The sequence below is a fragment of the Ovis aries genome, chromosome 6, assembly GCF_016772045.2.
Source record: "Ovis aries strain OAR_USU_Benz2616 breed Rambouillet chromosome 6, ARS-UI_Ramb_v3.0, whole genome shotgun sequence".
NCBI lineage: Eukaryota > Metazoa > Chordata > Mammalia > Artiodactyla > Bovidae > Ovis > Ovis aries.
Window position 1 is genome coordinate 89402262 of NC_056059.1, and position 22544 is coordinate 89424805.

General features: G+C 40.6%; 2 protein-coding genes across 7 annotated transcripts in view; one reads left to right on the forward strand and one right to left on the reverse strand.

Moving 5' to 3' along the window:
- The window catches only part of LOC101102731 (alpha-fetoprotein-like), a 149693-nt gene that overhangs the window by 94258 nt on the left and 32891 nt on the right, over window positions 1-22544 (forward strand). The gene's annotated exons all lie outside the window — the stretch shown is intronic.
- The window catches only part of RASSF6 (Ras association domain family member 6), a 69560-nt gene that overhangs the window by 42246 nt on the left and 4770 nt on the right, over window positions 1-22544 (reverse strand). For 4 of the 6 annotated variants that reach the window (XM_042251867.2, XM_042251866.2, XM_060417208.1 and 1 more), the window contains exon 2: window positions 15567-15665. The exons of the other annotated variants lie outside the window; for them this stretch is intronic. In XM_042251867.2, the coding sequence (XP_042107801.1) occupies window positions 15567-15665 (99 nt within the window). The remainder of the gene's footprint in view (window positions 1-15566; window positions 15666-22544) is intronic. 6 annotated transcript variants of the gene reach the window in all.

Genomic DNA, 22544 nt, shown 5'->3' on the forward strand with positions numbered 1-22544 from the left:
CCCTGCATTGAAGTGCAGTCTTAACCACTAGACTGCCCCGGAAATCCCACTACTAACACTTCTGCCCCTCCTCCTTTATTACTGAGGTAAGAGGATGGAGGACACCATCCCCACAGACATTCTCTTGGAGGTTTGTTTTAGTTTCCTATGGCTGCTAAAACAAACTACAGCAAACTTGGTGGCTTTAAATAACACAGACATATTATCTGACAGCTCCACAGGTCAAAAGCTGGTCTCACTAGCTATAACAAAGGTGTCTGTAGGGCTGTTTCTTCTGAAGGCCCTTGGGGTGGAGAATGCATTCCCTTGCTTTCTGCAGTTTCCACAGCCTGCCCACATTTGTTGTCTTTTGGCTCTCTTTCCATCCATCTTCAAAGCCAGCAATGCCACACAGTCTTTCCTACTCCATCACTCTGACATGGAATCTTCTCATATAGCTCTTCTCCCCTCCTACATTAAGGATTGGGGCTTTCTTGGTGATGCTAGTGGTTAAGAATCCACCTGCCAATGCAGGAGATGTGGGTTTGATCCCTGGGTTGGGAAGCTCCCCTGGAGGAGGGCATGGCAACCCACTTCAGTATTCTTGCCTGGAGAATACCCATGGACAGAAGAGCCTGGAAGGCTACAGTCTGTGGGGTCTCAAAGAGTGAGACACAACTGAAGTGATTTAGCACAAAGCACGTGATTACATTGAGCCCATCTGGATAATCCCCCAAACTTAAGGTCAATTGATTAGCTGCAGTTGACAGCTAAGGTCGCCATTCCATTGGCAACCTTAATTCCATTTTTCAATGTAATGAAAAACATTAACGGGTTCAAGGGATTAAGGAGTAGACATCTTTGCTACTAAATCGCTTCAGTCGTGTTTGACTCTGTGCGACCCCAGAGACGGCAGCCCACCAGGCTCCACCGTCCCTGGGATTCTCCAGGCAAGAACACTGGAGTGGGTCGCCATTTCCTTCTCCATCTTTGGGAGGCCATTATTCTAGCCATCACAAGATTTAAGGGTAACTCTGTCTATCCAAATATTGTCTGAACATTTGAGAGGCATCTTGTTAGAAAGCACAATCTGTATTTTAACCAAGATCCCCAGGAAAGTCTGCATGCACATTAAAATGGAAAGAAACCCTGATGTAGATAATCACCCTACCACTAGGTATGAAACAGTGTTTGAGAGTAAACCCATCAAACCAAAGGGCATCCCTGGTGGCTCCAAAGGTAAAGAATCAGCCTGCAACTCAGGAGACCCGGATTTGATTCCTGGATTGGGAAGATCCCCTGGAGAAGGGAATGGCAACCCATTCCAGTATTCTTGCCTGGAGAATTCCACCGACAGAAGAGCCTGGCCAGCTACAGTCCATGGAGTTGCAAAGAGTCAGGCACAACTGAGTGACTAACACACACACACACACACACACACACACACACACACACACACACACACATGTCAAACCAAAATACTAAGGTCCTAATTTAGTTCCTTGAGACTGATACTCCCATACTCACTCATCATCAACACAAATTTATTGGAGGATTACTATGTAACAGACAAAATAACAGATGCTAGGAAGACTGCAATATTTAAACCGATGGGGCCCCTGCAGTGATGGGAATTACTGTCTGGAGAAGGACGATTGAAAAAAGAACAAATAAAGAAATATGCTGATTTTACATATAGAAATATGCTGATTTTACATATGGGTAAGAGGTATAGGAGCAATAAAATGTTATCCTGTGATGTAGCACATGAAAGAGGGCATTTTAGAAAAGGTGATCTGAAGGCCTGAACTATTAAACTGACACCTGAATAGTGGGAAGAAGTCAGCCATGTGAAGAGTCAAAGAGAGGGTCCAAAGCAAGAGATGCCAGTGCCATATCCTGTGTGCAGGACTAAACTTGGCATATTTCAAGGCGACAAACAAAGGAAGAGTTGTAAAGGTTCTTCAGGCCAAACTGCATTGGGTCTTAGAGACTCCTTATGACAAGGAGTCTGTGAAAGGGAACCTTGAAGGGTTCAAGCAGGATGCTGTGACTACTCTGTAGAGAATCCGTTCTCTGGGAGAATGGATTGCAGGCCCAGGAAATGGTAGCTGGCAGCCTGATTAGGAGGCTGTTGTAGGTGTCCTGGCAGGAGCTAGTGATTGCTTGGACTGGATGGTGAGAGATGGTTGGATATTGGATGTGGAGCTGATGGGACTTGCTATGGGGCTGGGTGTAGCAATGAGGGAATGAAACAGTGAGGTTGGTATCTAGTTTCTGTTGAGATCTTGCTTCTCATTTTTCCATGATTTAAACTTTCAAGTCATTCTAATACATGCCCCATAGATTTTTTTTTCAAGAGCCAGTTAAAAAGTAAACACAAGTGTGCCACACAATACCCGTCATGATTGAAGCAGTTGCAGGCTGACTGTAAAAGGACACCCTTTGTGTATGAACAGCGGGGGAATTTTGTACTTATTGGGCTTCCCAGGTTGCTCAATGGTAAAGAATCTGCTTGCCAATGTGGGAGATGCAGGAGATGCAGGTTTGATGCCTGGGTTGGGGAGATCCCTCAGAGGAGGAAATGGCAACCCCCTCCAGAATTCTTATCTTAAATATCCCATGGACAGAGGAGCCTGGAAGACCATAGTCCATGAGGTCGCAAGGAGTTGGACATGACTGACCACACACACAACACTCACTATCTTGATTTCACAGTCTGATGTCCCTATTCCCTTGAGATGGGGAAATAATCTGTCTATTCAGTTAATGAAGACTTTCAATTATTTTTACTGATATCTTTCAGCCACTTGGATCATCAGGACTGTCAGTAGAGTGTCTGAAACACGGCAAGTGGTCAGTGATCCTTGGGGCCACCTACATGAGCATGAACTAAAGACTGAGATAGGACTCTCCTGATCCACCGGCTCTTACGGCTCTTCAATAATGCCACCAGACTATAACCACAGAGTCTCTTTATATTGGAAAAAATATATATATATTAAGCAACCTCCTTGTTTCTATCCTGGGCATCTTCCATCTACTCCCGCATTCTATCCAGATTATGTAGAACACCTGTAAGCGAATCATCTACTTTGCCGAACATCCTTTAATATCTCTCCACTGCTCTTGGTATAAAAACCTCAAATCCTCACAGCAGGTGAAGTCCTGCCTGGTCTCTCTTCCTCTTTAGCCTCTTTGACAGAGACACTTTTCCTTGGGTCCTGCACCTCCACCACTCTGGGAACTCGGACTTGCTGGAACTCTGTGCTCTCTCTGGGCTTGAGGATGTTGGGCTGGCCCCCTGTATCAGGAGTGGTCTCCCACTGACTTCCTTAAACTTGTTAGCTTGATCCTCCTTCAGATCTCTGGCCTTTCCTGCTTACACTAGATCCTTATTCTCTCAGAGTATAAGGGTTCTTTGGCTTCTGAATCAGGCTTTTAGAGCTGCGGTTCTCACTGTGATTCTGAGAGCAGTAACATCTGTTACCACCTGGGCACCTGTCTTATGAGCAAATGCTCATGCCTGTGTGCTCAGGCATGTGTGACTCTTTGCGACCCCATGGACTATAACCCATCAGGCTCCTCTGTCCATGGGATTTTCCAGGCAAGAATATTGAAAAGGGTTGTCATTACCTCCTCCAGGGGATCTTCCAGACCCAGGGATCGAACCTACGTCTCCTGCATCTCCTGCATTGGTAGGTAGATTCTTAACCCCTGAGCCATCCCAGACCTCCTGAATTAGGGACTCTGGGAATGAGGTCTAGCAATCTTTATTTTACCAAGCTCTCCAGTGACTCTGATGAAGGCTCAAAAACTGGAGATTTGTGGCTTCAGACTAAAACCTCCATGAAAGCAGGGCTCTGGTCTTTTTCACTCAGAATTGCTACCCCAGCTTCTCAGCTTCTAGTACAGCATCTGGCTCATGGTAGCTCTTAGTAATTATTTGCTTAGGGAATAAAATGCAGAAAACTGAATCCTGACCAGCTTTTAAAGTGGAACAATTTTTTACATTAATTAATTAATTTTTGGCTGCACAGGGTCTTTGTTGCTGCTCACAGGCTTTTCTCTAGTTGCGGAGAGTGGGGGCTACTTCCTAGGTGCAGTGCACAGGCTTCTCATTGTGGTGGCTTTTCTTGTACAGCACAGGCCCTAGGGCTCTTGGGCTTCAGTGGTGGCTGTATGTGGACTCTGTAGTTGCAGCTCTTGGGGCCTTTTCTCTAGTTGCAGTATGCGAGCTTCTCATTGTATGTGGGCTCAGTAGTTGTGGCCCTTGGGCTCCAGAATGCAGCCTCAGAAGTTGTGGCATATGGGAACTTGTGGACAAGGGATCAAACAGGTGTCCTGGGGAAAGCCTAGAGAGGAATGATCTTTTTCCAGCATAGCTAACGTGACCAGAAATTCAAGTAAACTCTGTGTCATCTATTTTTAGAGTTTTTGACTTTTGACTTCATTAGACTGTCTACTGAAGCATATTCAGTGTGTATTGGGCAGACAGATGATCTTCCTTTTTAATGGACCAAAGTGATCAAATAGTAAAATGTGGAGTAGATAAATGTTATTGCGAATAGCAATCATCTTGGTATGCTCAATGACTGTTAACAATATATACTCATTGAAAAATATCTGATATAAAGCTGAATGACCATTTGTACATGTCTGAGAGTGACATTATTGACCTTTTTGTGAAACTGTGATATCCAATTTCTCTTGATAAAAATGTATTTTTACTAGGCCACCAAACATGAATAATGGAAATTTTTACATAAATTAAAAACAAAAGAAAACTCCCACACAGAAAAAATATTCTTCAGTTTTAAAGGAGATGGTCCTACCTATGTCTCAAACTTTTTTCTTGGCTCATTTTAAAATCCTCACTGCTATAAAAATATGTTAGGGAGGGCTCTTTTCTGCTTTCTTAAAGACGAAAGTCCAACGGTGCCCAGTCTTTAACATCTAGCGCAGGGCATGCTAGGGCTCGTGGTGTTTGTTCCAGTTCCTTTGATCCAGAGAAGACTCTGGCCACTAGACCTGGGAAAACATGGCCCTCTGGCTCTGCTGGCCAGGTAGGAGGCAGCCTCAGGAACACCGCCCTTTTGTGCTGAACTTGTACTCAGAGGTGTAGGTGGCTGGTTCCTTTGTTTCAGCAAATGATGCCAGCCAACACCCTTGGAAAAAGAAACTGTTTGGAATGATGCACTTTCTGCTAAAATTTATTACATCATGCTAATTAAAGTTAGTTAGTAAGGACAAGAATGCACACGTGCCTTGTGACTGCTTTTGGAAGAGCTGCAGCCTGCAAGGGTTTGTATTAGGTTCCTAAGTAGGAAGGGAAAAAATCTAGCAAGTTCTGAGGGTGAAATCTGATCTATATCCTAAAACTGGATTTGAACATCTTTTTTCAAATTTAGGATAGGCATTTACTCACTCCTAAAATGCCCAGATTTCAGCCTAGGACCTGAAGTAAAAGCACTTTGAAAGCAACCATATGGAACCACTTTTTTTTTTTTTTTTAATGACTCAGAATATTTACCAGGTGAAACAACAGAGCAGCGATAACCCCAGGCAAGGAAATAGCAACTGGAACCTTAGTTACTTGAGCATGAAGTTAACTTCTGCCAACGCCCTTCACTCAGAGAAGTTTCCAAACTCTAATCCAATACTAAGACATAAATGTTCTATTGCCTACTGTGCTATTAAATCAAGACCTCTTATTTCACAGATCATATATAGTTCTCATGAAATCTGCTGAAAGCAAATTTCTCATTAAGGACTTTTTTTTATTAGTCTTCATCATTTTATGTATTTCCCTGCATGAAAATAAACATCCCTTAAGTTGGTGACTCCTGCCTTGTCTGCCAGAACAATCCCTGTTGCAGAGTGGGAGCTGAATAACTACTTAAGTGAATAAATGAATGGAGGTCTTTGTCAGGTTTATGACAAGTTGGATGTTGTAGGTAATCAGTCATATCACTATAATTTCTGGTGACTAGTTTGTAAAGATTTTCCTGAATTCCAGAAATTTATTTCAGGTGTCCAGAAATTCTCAAACTTTAATCTTTTCCTCCTCTAAGCAGTAGTTTCTAGGCTTCAGTACTGCATCAAAGTCACCTGATTAACACTGGGGTGGACCATAGCGTCTGCTTGTTAACAAATATCTTAATCAGGAGGCAAGTGGCCCATGACTACATTTTGAGAAACACTGTTTTCTCGTCTGGCATTTGTGTAAAGGCTATGTTACTTTACCATCTAGAATGCCAGTAATAGATGGATACTAGGGCCTGAAAGGCGCTCTAGCCTATAGAAGATAAACTGCAAGTCTCTAATTTAGTCAATGTAAAATACGATGCAAAATAAGGGTTGCTGGAAATCCAGACACTTCTTCAGAAATATCCGCCCCCAAATATGTGGTTTCATTGTGACATACTTCATCATGACGTGTGCTCGGTTGCTCAGTCGTGTCGGACTTTTTGCAACCCCCCTGGACTGTAGCTCACCAGGCTCCTCTGTCCATGGAATTTTCCAGGGCAACAATACTGGCGCAGGTTGCCATTTCCTACTCCAGGGGATCTTCCTGACCCAGGGATCAAACCTGAGTCTCTTGTGTCTCCTGCATTACCAGGTGGATTCTTTACCACTCAGCCACATAGGAAGCCTATACTCGGTTATAGGCCAATTATAAAATGGGAGTGTATATAAGTTCTCCAATATGGTTAGTTTTCTTTTTCTCTTATATTCCTAATTATTAGAATGCATTTATAAAAGTATTTTCAGAGATTAAAAAAATTACAAAATGCTGACTTTAAGGCTACTTTGTGGGAAAATGATTGCTCCATTCTGGCTGAGGGCTATGGCTGTGCTGTTCAAAATAATTACTTACGTACTGCTTTTATGAGTTTGACCAACTCCCAAGTATCATCTGTTGTCACTTAATATTTTTCTAGTTGACTTCTTTTTACATATTTACTCAACAGTCATGTATTATTTATTGAGTTCATATTTTCAGAATTATATATGAAGCACCATCCTTTCCTCTTAAATTTTCAGTCTTATTTAAAGAATAAAATTTAAAAACATAACACATTATAAAGTGAGAGTGTTCTGATAGCATGTGCTTCAGGATAGGTATTTTTTATTGTTAGAACTCTGTGGTTGTGTGTGACTGACACCCAACTAAGCTGCTTAGTTGATTCTCCGTTTAAGTAAGCTTTTATTTGTCCTGAGAAATAATGTTTGTGGAATCAAAGATTTCATGTGCTAATTACATTTTTCTAACATTTTCCATAAGTGTTTAATTAAAATCAATTATTTATGCTTAACCTAAAATCATCTCATGTATCAAAGTCATCTAGGTATCTCACCTTGGGAAAGAAGTTGTAAAAGATACTAGGTCTTACCTTCAAAGGGTTTACATTCTACCTTGGGAAACCAAGCATATATTATGAGACAAGCCAGGAAGCCTCAAGCTGTTGGTGGAAGAGAAGGCTCATCAAGCATTTTTAGAAAGCTAATCTGTAACAATAATATTAGATTTACTTGTATACTTTGATTCAGGAATTCTACTTCCGTGTGAACTGCTGCTGCTGCTGCTAAGTCGCTTCAGTCGTGTCCGGCTCTGTGTGACCCCATAGACAGCAGCCCACCAGGCTCCCCCGTCCCTGGGATTCTCCAGGCAAGAACACTGGGGCGGGGTGCCCTTTCCTTCTCTGTGTGAACTAGTCCTAGTGTATTCAAAATATTAGAGCCATCTTGAGGATCAAAATTAAAGGAATGATTATATTATGACATATTATATGCTATTGAGTGATATAATGTCATTAAAATCATCTTCAGGAAGATCATTTTAATTGTATGGGGAAATATTGATAATGCCAAGTGTATAAAACAAGATATAGTATAATCTCAACTATATAAAATAGAATCCTTAGAAGATGAGGAACATGACAAAATTAAACCTTTTTTTTTTTGAGTAGTAAAATTATGGATAATTTTTATTCTTTCAGTCTATATGTTTCTATATTTTCTCAGTTTATGAAATAAATATATAAAAACAATAATTTATAAAATAATCATACTTCCATAATCAGGAAATATTTTCAAAGAACAAATACACAAGTAATTAATGGGCTAATTAAAGTCTTAATGCAGTTCAGGGAGGATTTCATGAAAAAAGTAAGGAGCTGAGACTGGGAAACTAAAATATTATAAAGGAACCCAAAGTTGACCTGGTGACAACCAGGGTATGGAATAGGTGTTAATTTCAGTGAAATCCTTGATATTCATACTGTGATTAGACAGGTGAATAAAAGGAACATGATGTCCAGGAGGAGAAGTTATCATTAGGATACAAATGAGATTAACATACATCAATTTAGAACAGAACAAAGTTTCATGAAGGTGGAAGGAAGCTGTTCTAGAGAAACAGATGATTCAAGGCTGAGAATAAGGAGAAACACATGTGTACAGATAGCAGGACTGGGAAGAACAGGCCTGCCCCTCAGAGCAGACCTGAGTTAGGGAGGGCACCGGGGCTTCTCTATGACGTTTGTCTTGAGGTTTTGTAGAGGAAAAGAGATCCTAGTTCAAAGAGACGCCAGTGAATGCAGAAGGGGACTTTGGATTCCTATTTGGGTTAGGTGGTGCCTGTTTAGAGAGTATTTTAATCTCATGACAAGGGTTCTGGGATTCCCTAGTGGCTCAGCGGTAAAGTATCCACCTGCAATGCAGGAGATGTGGGTTCGATCCCCGGATCAGGAAGATCCCCTGGAGAAGGAAATGGCAACCCATTCTAGTATTCTTGCCAGGGAAATTCCATGGACAGAGAAGCCTGGTGGGCTACAGTTCATGGGGTCGCAAAAGAGTCAGATGACTTAGCAACTAAACAACAAGGGTAAATCTAAAGCTGTGAGTAAGAAAAGATCTTGTTTCCTTGGGAATTCAGGAGTTGAAGAGCAGCTGTCTAGCTGAAGAAAATGAAAATTATTGTAGTTTCAAACTGAGAGGTGGCCTGAGGTATGGCTTAGTAATGCCCTGGAGTGGATGGAGGGTAAGAATCAGGATTTCACAGACTAACCTGAATTAGGCAGAGTTGAATAACAGGAAAGCATGTACATGGGTTTGTACATTCTTCTCATATGCTGTGTAATGTTTCTTCTTGAAACTTCTCTCCTGGTATGGTAAATGTGCTTTCCAGGTTTGTTAAACCTACTCTGCATGAAAGGCATTTATGCACAAATAAACAGTGGTGTAGACCCAGAGCTATGTCTTTGGAGACACCTTTGTTGCTTCCTTGGTGGCGCAGAGGTTAAAGCGTCTGCCTGCAATGTGGGAGACCTGGGTTCGATCCCTGGGTCAGGAAGATCCCCTGGAGAAGGAAATGGCAACCCACTCCAGTATTCTTGCCTGGAGAATCCCATGGACGGAGGAGCCTGGTGGGCTACAGTCCATGGGGTCGCAAAGAGTCAGACACGACTGAGCAACTTCACTTTCTTTCTTTCACTTTCTTTGTTGCTTCTGTAATTTGGGGGGGAAGAGGCACATGGTGTACGGGGGCTTTCTTGAGGCTGTCCAGTGGCTCTTACCCTGTTCTGCCCACCCTCTTGTGAGCTTCTTCCCTTTTATTCACAGCATCTCCCCTTTTATTCACAGCATCTCCCATCTTCTCCATCATCTCTCTGTCTTGAATCTCATTTGCTTCCTGCTTCTCCTGCAGATCACTCACATCCTTTTATCATCACCCTTTTCTCTTCCCAAACTATCATCTTTCAGGTACTTTTAACAATGCCCATCTTACTTCTCTCTAGGATCTTTCTGTCTCTCTCACCTTTGGTTTTATACAGATGTTACCTTGTCTCCCTTTCATTATCAGTCATCTGCACTTATTTTAAAGCGTAATTTGCCTTTCATTTCAATTTCCCATTTCCTCAACTTCCTTCTTTTATCTCCATCAAAATGTTAGCTGCGTTGACATCCCAAAGTGGTGCTTTATATACGTACCCACTATATCACTGCTCCTCCTCCCTGTTCTGTGCCCACCTTCCATCCAAAGCCTTGCCTTCTTGTTTTCTACTTTTCCTACTTCATTTTGCTCTTTTCTACCCTTGGACCTTGAATCTTCTCTGTTCATACTTATTCCCTTGGTGATATTAGTAATTATCAAAAATAACATGTTTAGGACTGAACTCCTGATCTTCTACCCCAAATGTGGTCCTCTTGTAGTCTTTATAATGTCAGCAAGTGTTCACTCCATCCTTCTAGATCCAATCCTTGATATCGTCCTTAGTTGTTCTCATACCCCACATCTAATCCTTCAGGATTTTCTATTGTCCTTCCCTTCAAAATATACCTAGAATCTGACTGTTTTTTCCCTCTATCTCCACCACTGTCACCTTGGTCCAAGCCACCATCATCTCTACTCTGGACTCCAGGTTTCTCAATAGTTTCTCTGCTCCTACTCTTGTCTCCTCTTTGGTCTGTCCTTAAGAGAGCAACCAGACTGATCCAGAAACTCATATACTCAATATTCTTCAATGGGAGAATTCTCATTCTCATTCTCATTCTTCTCATCTTTTAAGTGGGAAAGACAAAGTCTCAGTGGCCTACGAGGCCCTACGTATTCTGGCCCCATTGTATCTCTGACCTCACCTTCTCCTACTGTCCTTCCTATTTCACTTTCCACACTGGCTTCCTCCACTCTTACAGGCCTGTAACTGCCTCAGGGCTGTGAACTTAGCATCCCCTTTCCTGGAAGCCTTCCAGCTAGATACCAACACAGCTTATTCACTCACCTCCTTCAGGCTTTTCTCCCAAGGCCACCTCCTCCTTGAGGCCTTTCCTGGCCATCTTATATGAAATCCTAACTCACTGGTCTCCACCCCCAGTGATCATTACTCCCTTTCCAGCTTTATTTTTATCCTACATATCTTTCAGCATCTCATAGTGCATGCTGTTTAATACTTATCCTACATATTGGTTCCTTTTTAGGAGGCAGCCCCGTGAGGGTAGGGACTTCCCAGGTGGTGCAAGCAGTAAAGAACCTGCCTGACACTGCAATCACAGAAAACTAACCAACCTGATCACATGGACCACAGCCTTGTCTAACTCAATGAAACTATGAGCCACGCTGTGTAGGGCCACCCAAGATGGACGGGTCATGGCGGAGAGTTCTGACAAAATGTGGTCCACTGGGGAAAGGAATGGCAAACCACTTCAGTATTCTTGCCTTGAGAACCCCATGAACAGTATGACAAAGGACACAGAAAGAGGAACTCCTCAGGTCGGTAGGTGTCCAATATGCTACTGGAGATCAGAGGAGAAATGAATCCAGAAAGAATGAAGAGATGGAGCCAAAGCAAAAACAATACCCAGTTGTGAATGTGATTAGTGATGGAAGAAAAGTCCAATGCTATAAAGAGCAATATTGTGTAGGAACATGGAATATTAGGTCCATGAATCAAGGCAAATTGGAAACAGGAGATGGCAAGAGTGAACGTTGACATTTTAGGAATTAGTGAACTAAAATGGACTGGAATGGGTGAATTTAACTCAGATGACCATTATATCTGCTACTATGGGCAAGAATGCCTTAGAAGAAATGGTGTAGCCATCATAGTCAACAAAAGAGTCCAAAATGCAGTACTTGGATGCAATCTCAAAAATGACAGAATGATCTCTGTTCATTTTCAAGGCAAACAATTTAATATCACAGTAATCCAAGTCTATACCCTGACCAGTAATGCTGAAGAAACTGAAGTTGAATGGTTCTATGAAGACCCACAAGACCTTCTAGAAGTAACACCTAAAAAAAAAAATGTCTTTTTCATTAAAGGGGACTGGAATGCAAAAGTAGGAAGTCAAGAGATACATGGAATAAAAGGCAAATTTGGCCTTGGAGTACAGAATGAAGCAGGGCAAAAATTAATAGAGTTTTTCCAAGAGAACACACTCATCATAGCAAAAACTCTTTTCCAACAACACAAAAGAAGACTCTACACATGGACATCACCAGATGGTCAACACCAAAATCAGATTGATTATATTCTTTGCAGCCAAAGATGGAGAAGCTCTATACAGTCAGCAAAAATAAGACCAGGAGCTGACTGTGGCTCAGATCATGAACTCCTTATTGCCAAATTCAGACTTAAATTGAAGAAAGTGGGGAAAATCACTATACCATTCAGGTATGACCTAAATCAAATCCCTTATGATTATATGGTAGAAGTGAGAAATAGATTCAAGGGATTAGATCTGATAGAGTGCCTGAAGAACTATGGATGGAGGTTTGTGACACTGCACAGAGGGCAGGGATCAAGACCATCCCCAAGAAAAAGAAATGCAAAAAGGCAAAATGGTTGTCTGAAGAGGCCTTACAAATAGCTATGAAAAGAAGAGAAGCTAAAGGCAAAGGAGAAAAGGAAAGATATACCCATTTGAATGCAGAGTTCCAAAGAATAGCAAGGAGAGATAAGAAAGCCATCCTCAGTGATCAGCGCAAAGAAATAGAGGAAAACAATAGAATAGGAAAGACTAGAGATCTCGTCAAGAAAATTAGAGATACCAAGGGAACATTGATGTGAAGATGGACTCAATAGTGGACAGAAATGGTATGGAGCTAACAAAGCAGAAGATATTAAGAAGAAGCGGCAAGAATACACAGAAGAACTATACAAAAAAGATCTTCATGATCCAGATAGTCATGATGGTGTGATCATTCACCCAGAGCCAGACATCCTGGAATGTGAAGTAATGTGGGCCTCAGGAAGTATTACTAAGAACAAAGCTAGTGGAGGTGATGGAATTCCAGTTGAGCTATTTCAAATCCTGAAAGATGATGCTATGAAAGTGCTGCACTCAATTATGGCAACAAATTTGGAAAACTCAGCAGTGGCCACAGGACTGGAAAAGGTCAGTTTTCATTCCAATCCCAAAGAAAGGCAATGCCAAAGAATGCTCAAACTACTGCACAATTGCACTCATTTCACATGCCAGTAAAGTAATGCTCAAAATTCTCCAAGCCAGGCTTCAGCAGTACATGAACCATGAACTTGCAGATGTTTAAGCTGGTTTTAGAAAAGACAGAGAAACCGGAGATCAAATTGCCAACATACATTGGATCATGGAAAAAGCAAGAGAGTTCCAGAAAAACATCTATTTATGCTTTATTGACTATGCCAAAGCCTTTGACTGTGTGGATCACAACAAACTGTGGAAAATTCTGAAAGAGATGGGAATATCAGACCACCTGACCTGCCTCCTGAGAAATCTGTATGCAGGTTAGGAAGCAACAGTTAGAACTGGACATGGAACAACAGACTGGTTCCAAATAGGGGAAGGAGTATGTCAAGGCTGTATGTTGTCACTCTGCTTATTTAACTTCTATGCAGAGTACATCATGAGAAATGCTGGGCTGCATGAAGCACAAGTTGGAATCAAGATTGCCAGGAGAAATATCAATAACCTCAGATATGCATATGACACCAACCTTATGGCAGAAAGTGAAGAAGAAATAAAGAGCCTCTTGATGAAAGTGAAAGAGGAGAGTGAAAAAGTTGGCTTAAAGCTCAACATTCAGAAAACGAAGATCATGGCACCCGGTCCCATCACTTCATGGGAAATAGATGGGGAAACAGTGGAAACAGTGACAGACTTTATTTTCTTGGGGTCCAAAACCACCCTAGATGGTGACTGCAGCTGTTAAATTAAAGACGCTTGCTCCTTGGAAGAAAAGCTATGACTAACCTAGACAGCATTAATAGACTGAGACATTAATAAAAGCAGAGATCTTACTTTTCCAACAAAGGTCCATCTAGTCAAAGCTATGGTTTTTGAAGTAGTCATGTATGCATGTGAGAGTTGTACTATAAAGAAAGCTGAGCACCGAAGAATTGATGCTTTTGAAGTGTGGTGTTGGAGAAGACTCTTGAGAGTCCTTTGGACTGCAAGGAGATCCAACCAGTCTATCCTAAAGGAAATCAGTCTTGAATATTCATTGGAAGGACTGATGCTGAAGCTGAAACTCCAATACTTTGGCCACTTGATGCAAAGAACTGATTCATTTGAAAAGACCCTGATGCTGGGAAAGATCGAAGGCGGGAGGAGAAGAGGACGACAGAGGATGAGATGGTTGGATGGCATCACTGCCTCAATGGACATGAGTTTGAGTAAACTCCAGGAGTTGGTGATAGACAGGGAGGCCTGGGGTACTGCAGTCCATGGGGTCAAAAAAAGTGGGACATGACTGAGCGACGGAACTGACTGACTGAGTGACTGACCCTGCAGGAGATGCAGGTTTGATTGCTGGGTCAGGAAGATCCCCTGGAGGAGGAATAGCAACCCACTCCAGTATTCTTGCCTGGTGAGTCCCGTGGATGGAGGAGCTTGGTGGGCTACAGTCCATGGGGTCGCAAAGAGTTGGACAGAACTGAGTGACTTAGCACATCCATGAGGGCAAGGGTTTGTTTCATTCATTCCTGAACTCTCAGGGTCCACAAGAGTACCTGTCCCCAGGGAGCAGTTAACTAGTATCTGAGGAATGAATGAGTGAATTCTCTGTCTTTCGTGTTCTGCCTTCTCACTTCTTGCTCATCCTCTACCTGAGGCTTCGTTTCCATTTGAACCAAATTTTTCTCTTTGCTTTCCCATTGTGCAGTCCTGCACCATTTATACTACTTTATCATTTATTTGGCTTTGTTTCTCTTCCCTGTAAGACATGGGTCATGTTTCAGGGCCACTTTTTTTTTTTTTTCCTTACCTTTGTGTCTTTCTCTTATTCAGCTTCTGCTTTAGCTCAGCCAGGTTCATTTTTATCTCTACTCTTAGAGTTTTCAAATCCCTGCTCTATTATACCTAAACTAACATGATATATGCTATTTGCTGTGTATAAGAAAATACCTATAGCTACCGGTCATCTATTACATAATCTAACATCAAGAGGGAAATAGTAAATAATGAAGTGTGTCCTGAAGAGCAAGGAAGGGAAGGACAGAACAGGACAGGAAAGTCTGGTTCAGGCCTGTGGGCTAATTCTTTGATACATCATTTATGATGAGTCTTAGACCTTTTACTGAATGCTGCTCTTGAGAACTGTGCCAACTATGAACATAGAAATTTAGCTTTTGGTGACATTAGACCACTACTTATGAAATAGAGTGATTGTTCCATGATAGGCTATGGCTTTGCAGTCTTCAGGAACTTATTTACTTAATTTGTTATTCAAAGTCTCAACTGATAATTTTTATCATTGATCTTGTAGATCATATGTCATGCTTTTTTATTGATATACATTTAGACTTAATTATAATTCCTGTGGAAAAACCAAATTTAGACACTGTTTATCTCATATGTTCTGAAATAGTTTACAAAGCCCTTACATAATTTTTATAATATATATATCACTGGGTTCTTTTTATAGAAAAATGAGAATAGTTAGAAAAGGTAACGATGTCATTTTCCAGTTTTTTTTTCAATACAGCTGAAGTTTTAAAATGATGGTTAGAATGCCATAAGGCATAATAAACATAAGGTATAACCCACAAATGACTGATGACCAGAATAATATATAAGGTATATAGCTGTAGGTGTATAGTTACCCAGTAATGAATGTCCTTTCATTGATGAAGATCCAAGAGGAAGGCTGGTAAGCCATCATAGTCTTCTTCTGCCCCTTTCTGAGATCATCTGAGGCTGCCCTAAAACATTAGAATAATATTAATGGTATGTTCCTGGATACATTCATAAATTAGTCTCTAGTTTACATTGAAATTGTTTGTTATCTCCCTAGTGTGTAAAAATATTCTGGGGGCAGTTTTTAAGTAGTGTTTTGTGTATGTGAGCATGAAGGTTAGATTGGAGAGGGAAGTAAACAGACTTTTTACCATGTGTCTGCTTTGAATCTCATACTCTGTATGTGAGCATTTGATAGGTAGTATCTCATTTACTCCTCAGGCCTCCCTAGCAAGGAAGGGGCATTATTATCTCCATTTCAAACAGTAAGTAGTGGAACAAATTATTTGAAGCAAGGTCTGAATATGTTTGTTTCCTGTTTTTCCTTTTCACCAATGTTCTTTTTGAAGTTTGCAAAAAGGTTGTACAGATTAAATATTGTTGATTTTCTACAGATTTGTCCATTTTAAGATTTTTTTCAAAGATATATTTTTCCTACATCCAAGGGAATTAATATTGAGGATAAGCGAAATGTTTTCCACAATCTTCAATTTTAAGAAAATAAACTTAGAGTTCAGAGTTTTAACTACAACTCACTTTGAGTGGGTATTAAATAGCATCCTGTAAACCCATTTTTCACAGAATAATTTGTTTTGGGAACAAGTAATAACATGTTTCTTCTGTCCCTACCATTCCTCTCCACCATCTCCATATAATCTTTAAGATATTTAGGTGTTTTATTCCATTCTCATTACTCAGTATGTGCTTTTAAGAAAAAAATCCATTTTTATCCTATTTGATAACCATTTCTTATTTTAAATTGAAAATTATATTCTTCATTTACTTTATGGGAAATATTAGTAAAGGAAATGAAGTGAAGTGAAAGTTGCTCAGTTGTGTCTGACTCTTTGTGACCCCACGGACCATACAGTCCATGGAATTCTCCAGGTCAGAATACTGGAGTGGGTATTATTCCTTCTCCAGGAAATCTTCCCAACCCCGGGATTGAACCCAGGTCTCCTGCATTGCAGGAGGATTCTTTACCAGCTGAGCCACCAGTGCAGCCAGTAAAGGAAGAGGAACATATAATTTTATTTTGACCCACTAAAGAAAGATGATAAAGAGGGCATACTAGGAAACAGTAGATGAGTCAAAAATACTTAGCCTGACATACAGATTTCCCCTTGGTGATCAGTTTGAGGAACTAACTGTGTGACAGAGAAATGGGAAGAGAGAAAGGTAGAACAAGGGGCTGGATATAAAAGGACCATACAAAGTACAGTGTTGGCCCATGGTAAATGCTAATGATTTGCAAATGTGTAAGTGAGATCCTGGATCAAAGTTGTGCTGACAGTCACTTTCCAGTTGATGGCTGTACTTAGCTATGCTCCCAGTAATAAATGTACCCACCAGTATGTCTAAATTTGGCATAACTCCCATTGTAAGGAACCCTACTCTGAATTTTTAGTATTTGATTTGGAATACATGAGAAGAATTTTCTTCATTTTTTCAGTTTATCCACAGTTCTGATGCTAGCAGGTTTCAGTGATTTAAAAGTCATCCTCCTGCTCCATCTCTTCATAAATGCACAGATGGGCTCAGGGTGTTTGAAGCAGCTGTTTCCTGATGCAGAGCTTATGCTTTATTGAGAAGTATAAAAAGGAAAAAAAGAGACGCTCCTTGAGGAATTCTGCCTAGTTGAAATAATATTTCAGAAGTCTTCTTGGTTTTAGATTTTGTAGTAAAATTTCCAGGTATTTTTGAAAAAAAATTAAATATCTTGCTATATTTTTAAGTTAAATATCTAGACACTTGTGAAAACTTCTATCTAGTTTAAAAGTTCTGTTTATATAGCAGCCAAGTGTTATTTTCTTTAAAAAGATATTAAATTCCCAAAGGCTTATGTGATCCAAAAAGAGGCATTTTGCAATCATTGAAATTTGGGAGACAACATGAGAACACAAGCTAGTTAAAGCAGAGAAGAAATTTTAGAGCAATGTCTGAAGGTATGCTAACTGAAAACTATGAAGCTATGAAAACTATATAAACTGAAAAACTACAAAAACTGGCCCAAGGCAGAGAAGGATCAGCTAGTTTGTTAAGTCTGGTTTTGGAATATTTCTAGAAAGAATTCTCTTTGGTATGACTGTGCAAGAGAATATATTCCTTTCGTTCCAGCAATTGAATTCAAACTGACTGAACCCTGTCCCATTCCACAAACACAATTTCAAGTTGCCAGGCAGCCAAAATCAAGCTCTGACTCGTGGGGTTAATTAAGTGTGACATAACATCCTTCAGATTTCCTTCAGGCTCTGGAAACTGTGGTCAGATATGAATAATAACCTTATTTATATCTTCATATAAATGGCATTAGGGTGTGACCAGAGATTTTTGTATAATATTTTCTAGTCATTCCCTTTTGCAGAAATTGAATATTTAATTACCATTGCTTCAAGACTACAGAATCAGAGGGGCTATAGCCAGAATAAAAGGATAGGCTGGAGAGAAAAATTCCATTTTTTTTTCTTAAATTTTAAAAAAGAAGGAGAGGTGATTCTAAAGTAGGTCATTCTGGCTAGGGTAAGGTGTGTGGAAGGTATTTCATGTGTTTTTTTTTCCAAGAGAATAGCTTCCCTGGTGCCTCAGATGGTAAAGAATCCACCTGCAATGCAGGAGACCTGGGTTTGAACCCAGGGTTGGGAAGGTCCCCTGGAGAAGGGCATGGCAACCCACTCCAGTATTCTTGCCTGGAGAATCCCATGGACAGAGCAGCCTGGTGGGCTAAAGTCCATGGAGTCGCAAAGAACTGGACACTACTGAGCGACTAATACACACACTGTAGTCAAAACCAACAAAAAAAAAAAAAAAAGAAAAGAAGAAAAGAGATTTCATAGAATCCATCCCTGATGTGTATTTTCCCTTAGTCCATCCCTAATGCACACTGTTACTTTGAAATTATATAATCTGTTAGAAAGCTATGAGCATGTCCCACCAGGCATATTATAATGGTCTCTAAGCTGAATGCTTGACTAATTTCCCTTTATGCTTTTGCCATTTTGATCATCACATCATCTTGCTATCAGATATTCCCGAGCTCTCATTCTTTGCAAATACAGCTCAAGTCCCATAACCTGACTTTCAGGCTTTCTGTATTTCTACCGAAACCTACCTTTCCAAACACAACACTGAAACTTTCTTTAATACCAGGCTTTGCAGTCTAATGGAGTCACGTGTCATCCAGTCTCCTCTCACCATTCCCCTTTCCCTCATCTCTGCAGATTCAGATCTCTATTTCCTTCTTGTCTCTGCTCAGAAGGAACCAAATCAGTCTCCCCATGATCTGTTTTCTACACTGCTGTGATGTCACTCTCTGCCTCCCACTGGTATTGCCATGGTCACTTTATACCTTATCTCATTTTCCAATCATGTCCTCCACTTCTTAGAATTTTGCCTAGAACGTAAAAGGAATTTAGATAATATTTATTTAGTGACTGACTAAATGTCAAGCTGTACCTGTGATCCAAAGGACTGTCCACTACTAATAAAACTTTTCTTGACCTCATAGTTAATATGGTATTTTAGGTAGGACTGGAAGTGGACAATATTTTGAACTGAAGTACAAAGGCAAATTGACAATGATGGGCTGAAGAATCATTGCAATGGCTTCCTGATTGGTCCCCACTCTGTTTGTATTCATAAAAACATTAGCTAAAGTATTATTAAAGATAGCAAACAACTGCGATGTAATTATATTGTCACTTATGACCTATGCTGAAGCAAATTGTAGCTAGCTTCAAAAGACATAATTAAATTTCAAAACAAACAAATAAGAATTCAAAAGTCCTTTCATTATTTTGACCTTAGAAAGAAGGACAGTTGAATGAAATCTGTGAAAGAAAATGAAAATGGGGTAACATTTTTCTTGATAAGCATTATAAGCTAATTGAATAGGAAGTAATATTGATTGAATCCAAAAGTTGGCTAAGCAAAATATTCAAACAATTGAAATACTTGAAAGGTAATAAGGTGATTTGGTAAAAGTCCCAGCTTATTATTAATTGCTAAAGTGAGAAATAGATCTATGAATTCAAACAGTTTCCCCTTTCCATTCCCATTAACCATGATTCATCATAAATTAAAATCTGGTAGTGTCCTTGTGTGGAGAAGGCAATGGCAACCCACTCCAGTACTCTTGCCTGGAAAATCCCACGGATGGAGGAGCCTGGTAGGCTGCAGTCCATGGGGTCGCTAAGAGTCGGACAGGACTGAGCGACTTCACTTTCACTTTTTACTTTCATGCATTGGAGAAGGCAATGGCAACCCACTCCAGTGTTCTTGCCTGGAGAATCCCAGGGACGGCGGAGCCTGGTGGGCTGCTGTCTATGGGGTCGCACAGAGTCGGACACGACTGACGCGACTTAGCAGCAGCAGCAGCAGTGCCCTTGTGAATATCCTCTAAATTACAAAGACTTGGTAGATTTAAGGATCTGAGCTAGTTTCCTCAAAAGGCTTAAGAGGAGGATAACCAGAGGTTATGATTAAATAGGCAGAAAGATTTATGAAAAAAAAAAAAAAGAAAGAAAAATTACAGGTCTGAAGCCTAAGGGTCTTACTTTGAATGCTCACGATTACTTTGGAAGAACATAAACTATGACTTTGGGCTTTCCTGGTCGCTCAGACAGTAAGGAATCTGCCTGCAATGCGGGAGACCTGGGTTCGAACACTGGGTTGGGAATATCCCCTGGAGGAGGGCATGGCAACTCACTCTAGTACTCTTGCCTGAAGAATCCCCATGGACAGAGTAGTCTGGTGGGCTGCAGTCCATGGGGTCGAAAACAGCTGGACATTACTGAGCGACTAAGCACAAACTATGACTTAGCAACTTATTTTTTTGACTCCTAGAGTGAATGTATATATGCAAGTATGTAGAGAAAACATATATTAATATAAACCAATGAATATCTCTATGTTCAGTATGTGATGCGAGTGCTCAGTCGCTAAGTCGAGCGACTGAGGAGGAAGGTAGTTGTTAAAAATCAAAGTGTTTTACTGGTAGAGGTAATCTTACAGGCTCTCCCATCCTAGGGTAAGAGCTTATTGACTTTGATTGTGTAGGAAATAAGATCACTTATTCAATGTTTGGCTATCTATTTTAAAATTTTGTCCACATAGAGTACAGCTCAATATAGAATTAAATAAGCAAATAATTAAATCTTGGATAAATAAACAGTCCTGGAAGTACTAGGTCAGTCAAGGCTAAAATAGACCTTGGAGGCACAACAGGGAAGAGAGAAGACCAGGAAGATAGAATCAGTCTGAGCAGGCAGCAGGGATGAAGACGCTGAGAAGGCAGGAAATCAGGTGCTGACCCTGAGAAGTCAGCACCCGTATATGGGCAATGCTGAGGATGGGAAGCATCTGAGAGCATCTGAAGTGGTTCACCTCTTCCCGCTCTGCATCAGCATAGGTGTGGACTTGCCTGAACTGGCCAGTTACCAGAATGAGGCCAAAGGATGTGAGATGAAGCCCAAATAAAACACCAAAAGGACCAGTCATTTAAAGTACCTTCCCAGGTTCAAGCATGGATTAATTAAATGGTTACTTGTTTAAAAGTGGAAACTTGGTTCGCTCCTCTGTATATCAACAAATATTTCAAGAGTTCCTTCTCTGTGCCTGCTATCCTGCTAGGCCAGGAAGCATAGCCTATATTTGTATCTCTATCTGCAGCCCTTGATTCCTGAGGCCATTGGGTGCAGGAAATGTCAGAGCAGTCATAATTTTACAATGAGCTAGAAGAATACATGTGTTAACTCCCCGGGTCCTCCAGCCAAAGAGAATTTCTCCTTTGAACTTTCACAGCAAAATATCTGAGGCTTTCTAATTACTTATCGCTTTCTCTCCCTAATCATATTTTATTTTACCTAGCTTCCTTTAGAACAGGATGATGGCTTATTTTATTTTTTTGACTCCTAGAGTGAATGTATATATGCAAGTATGTAGAGAAAACATATATTAATATAAACCAATGAATATCTCTATGTTTAGTATGTGATGTGAGTGCTCAGTTGCTAAGTCGAGTCAGACTCTTTGCAACCCCATGGACTGTAGCCTGCCAGGTTCCTCTGTCCATGGGACTTCCCAGGCAAGAATACTGGAGTGGGTTGCCATTCCCTTCTCCAGGGGATCTTCCTGACCCAGGGACTGAACTTGTGTCTCTAGCACTGCAGGCGGATTCTTTACCCCTGAGCCACTTGAAAAGTCATTCAGTATATGGGGAGATGTACAAAAATATCAACAGCGAAACTGAAAGCTGTGAAATTATGAGTGATAATTATTTCCTTTTTGATTTCATATGTACTTTCTAAATCATACATGAGGAGCATATCTTATGTAACACACCAAATTCATGCCTGCATGCTCAGTAGGGTCCAACTTTTTGCGACCCCATGGACTGTAGCCTGTCAGGCTGCTCTGTTTATGGAATTTTCCAGGCAAGAATACTGGAGCTGGTTGCCATTTCTAACTCCAGAACACACATTATAAAAATTGCTAAAAAAAAAAAAAGGTGACTAGAGAGTATCACATTAGAATAGCAAGTATGTATTTCAATTATGAAGTAAAATTATATTAAAGGCTGTACACATGGAGGATTTTGTTTTAAATATTATTTTGGCCTGAAAAAACAATGGAATATTACAAATATGTATTTAACTCTAAAATAAAGCTGTTTTCTCTAAGCTCTGACCTAAAACCGTATAGTACGGAAGAGCAGTTCAGTTCAGTTCAGTCGCTCAGTCATGTCCGACTCTTTGTGACCCCATGAATCTCAGCACGCCAGGCCTCCCTGTCCATCACCAACTCCCGGAGTTCACTCAGACTCAAGTCCATCGAGTCAGTGATGTCAT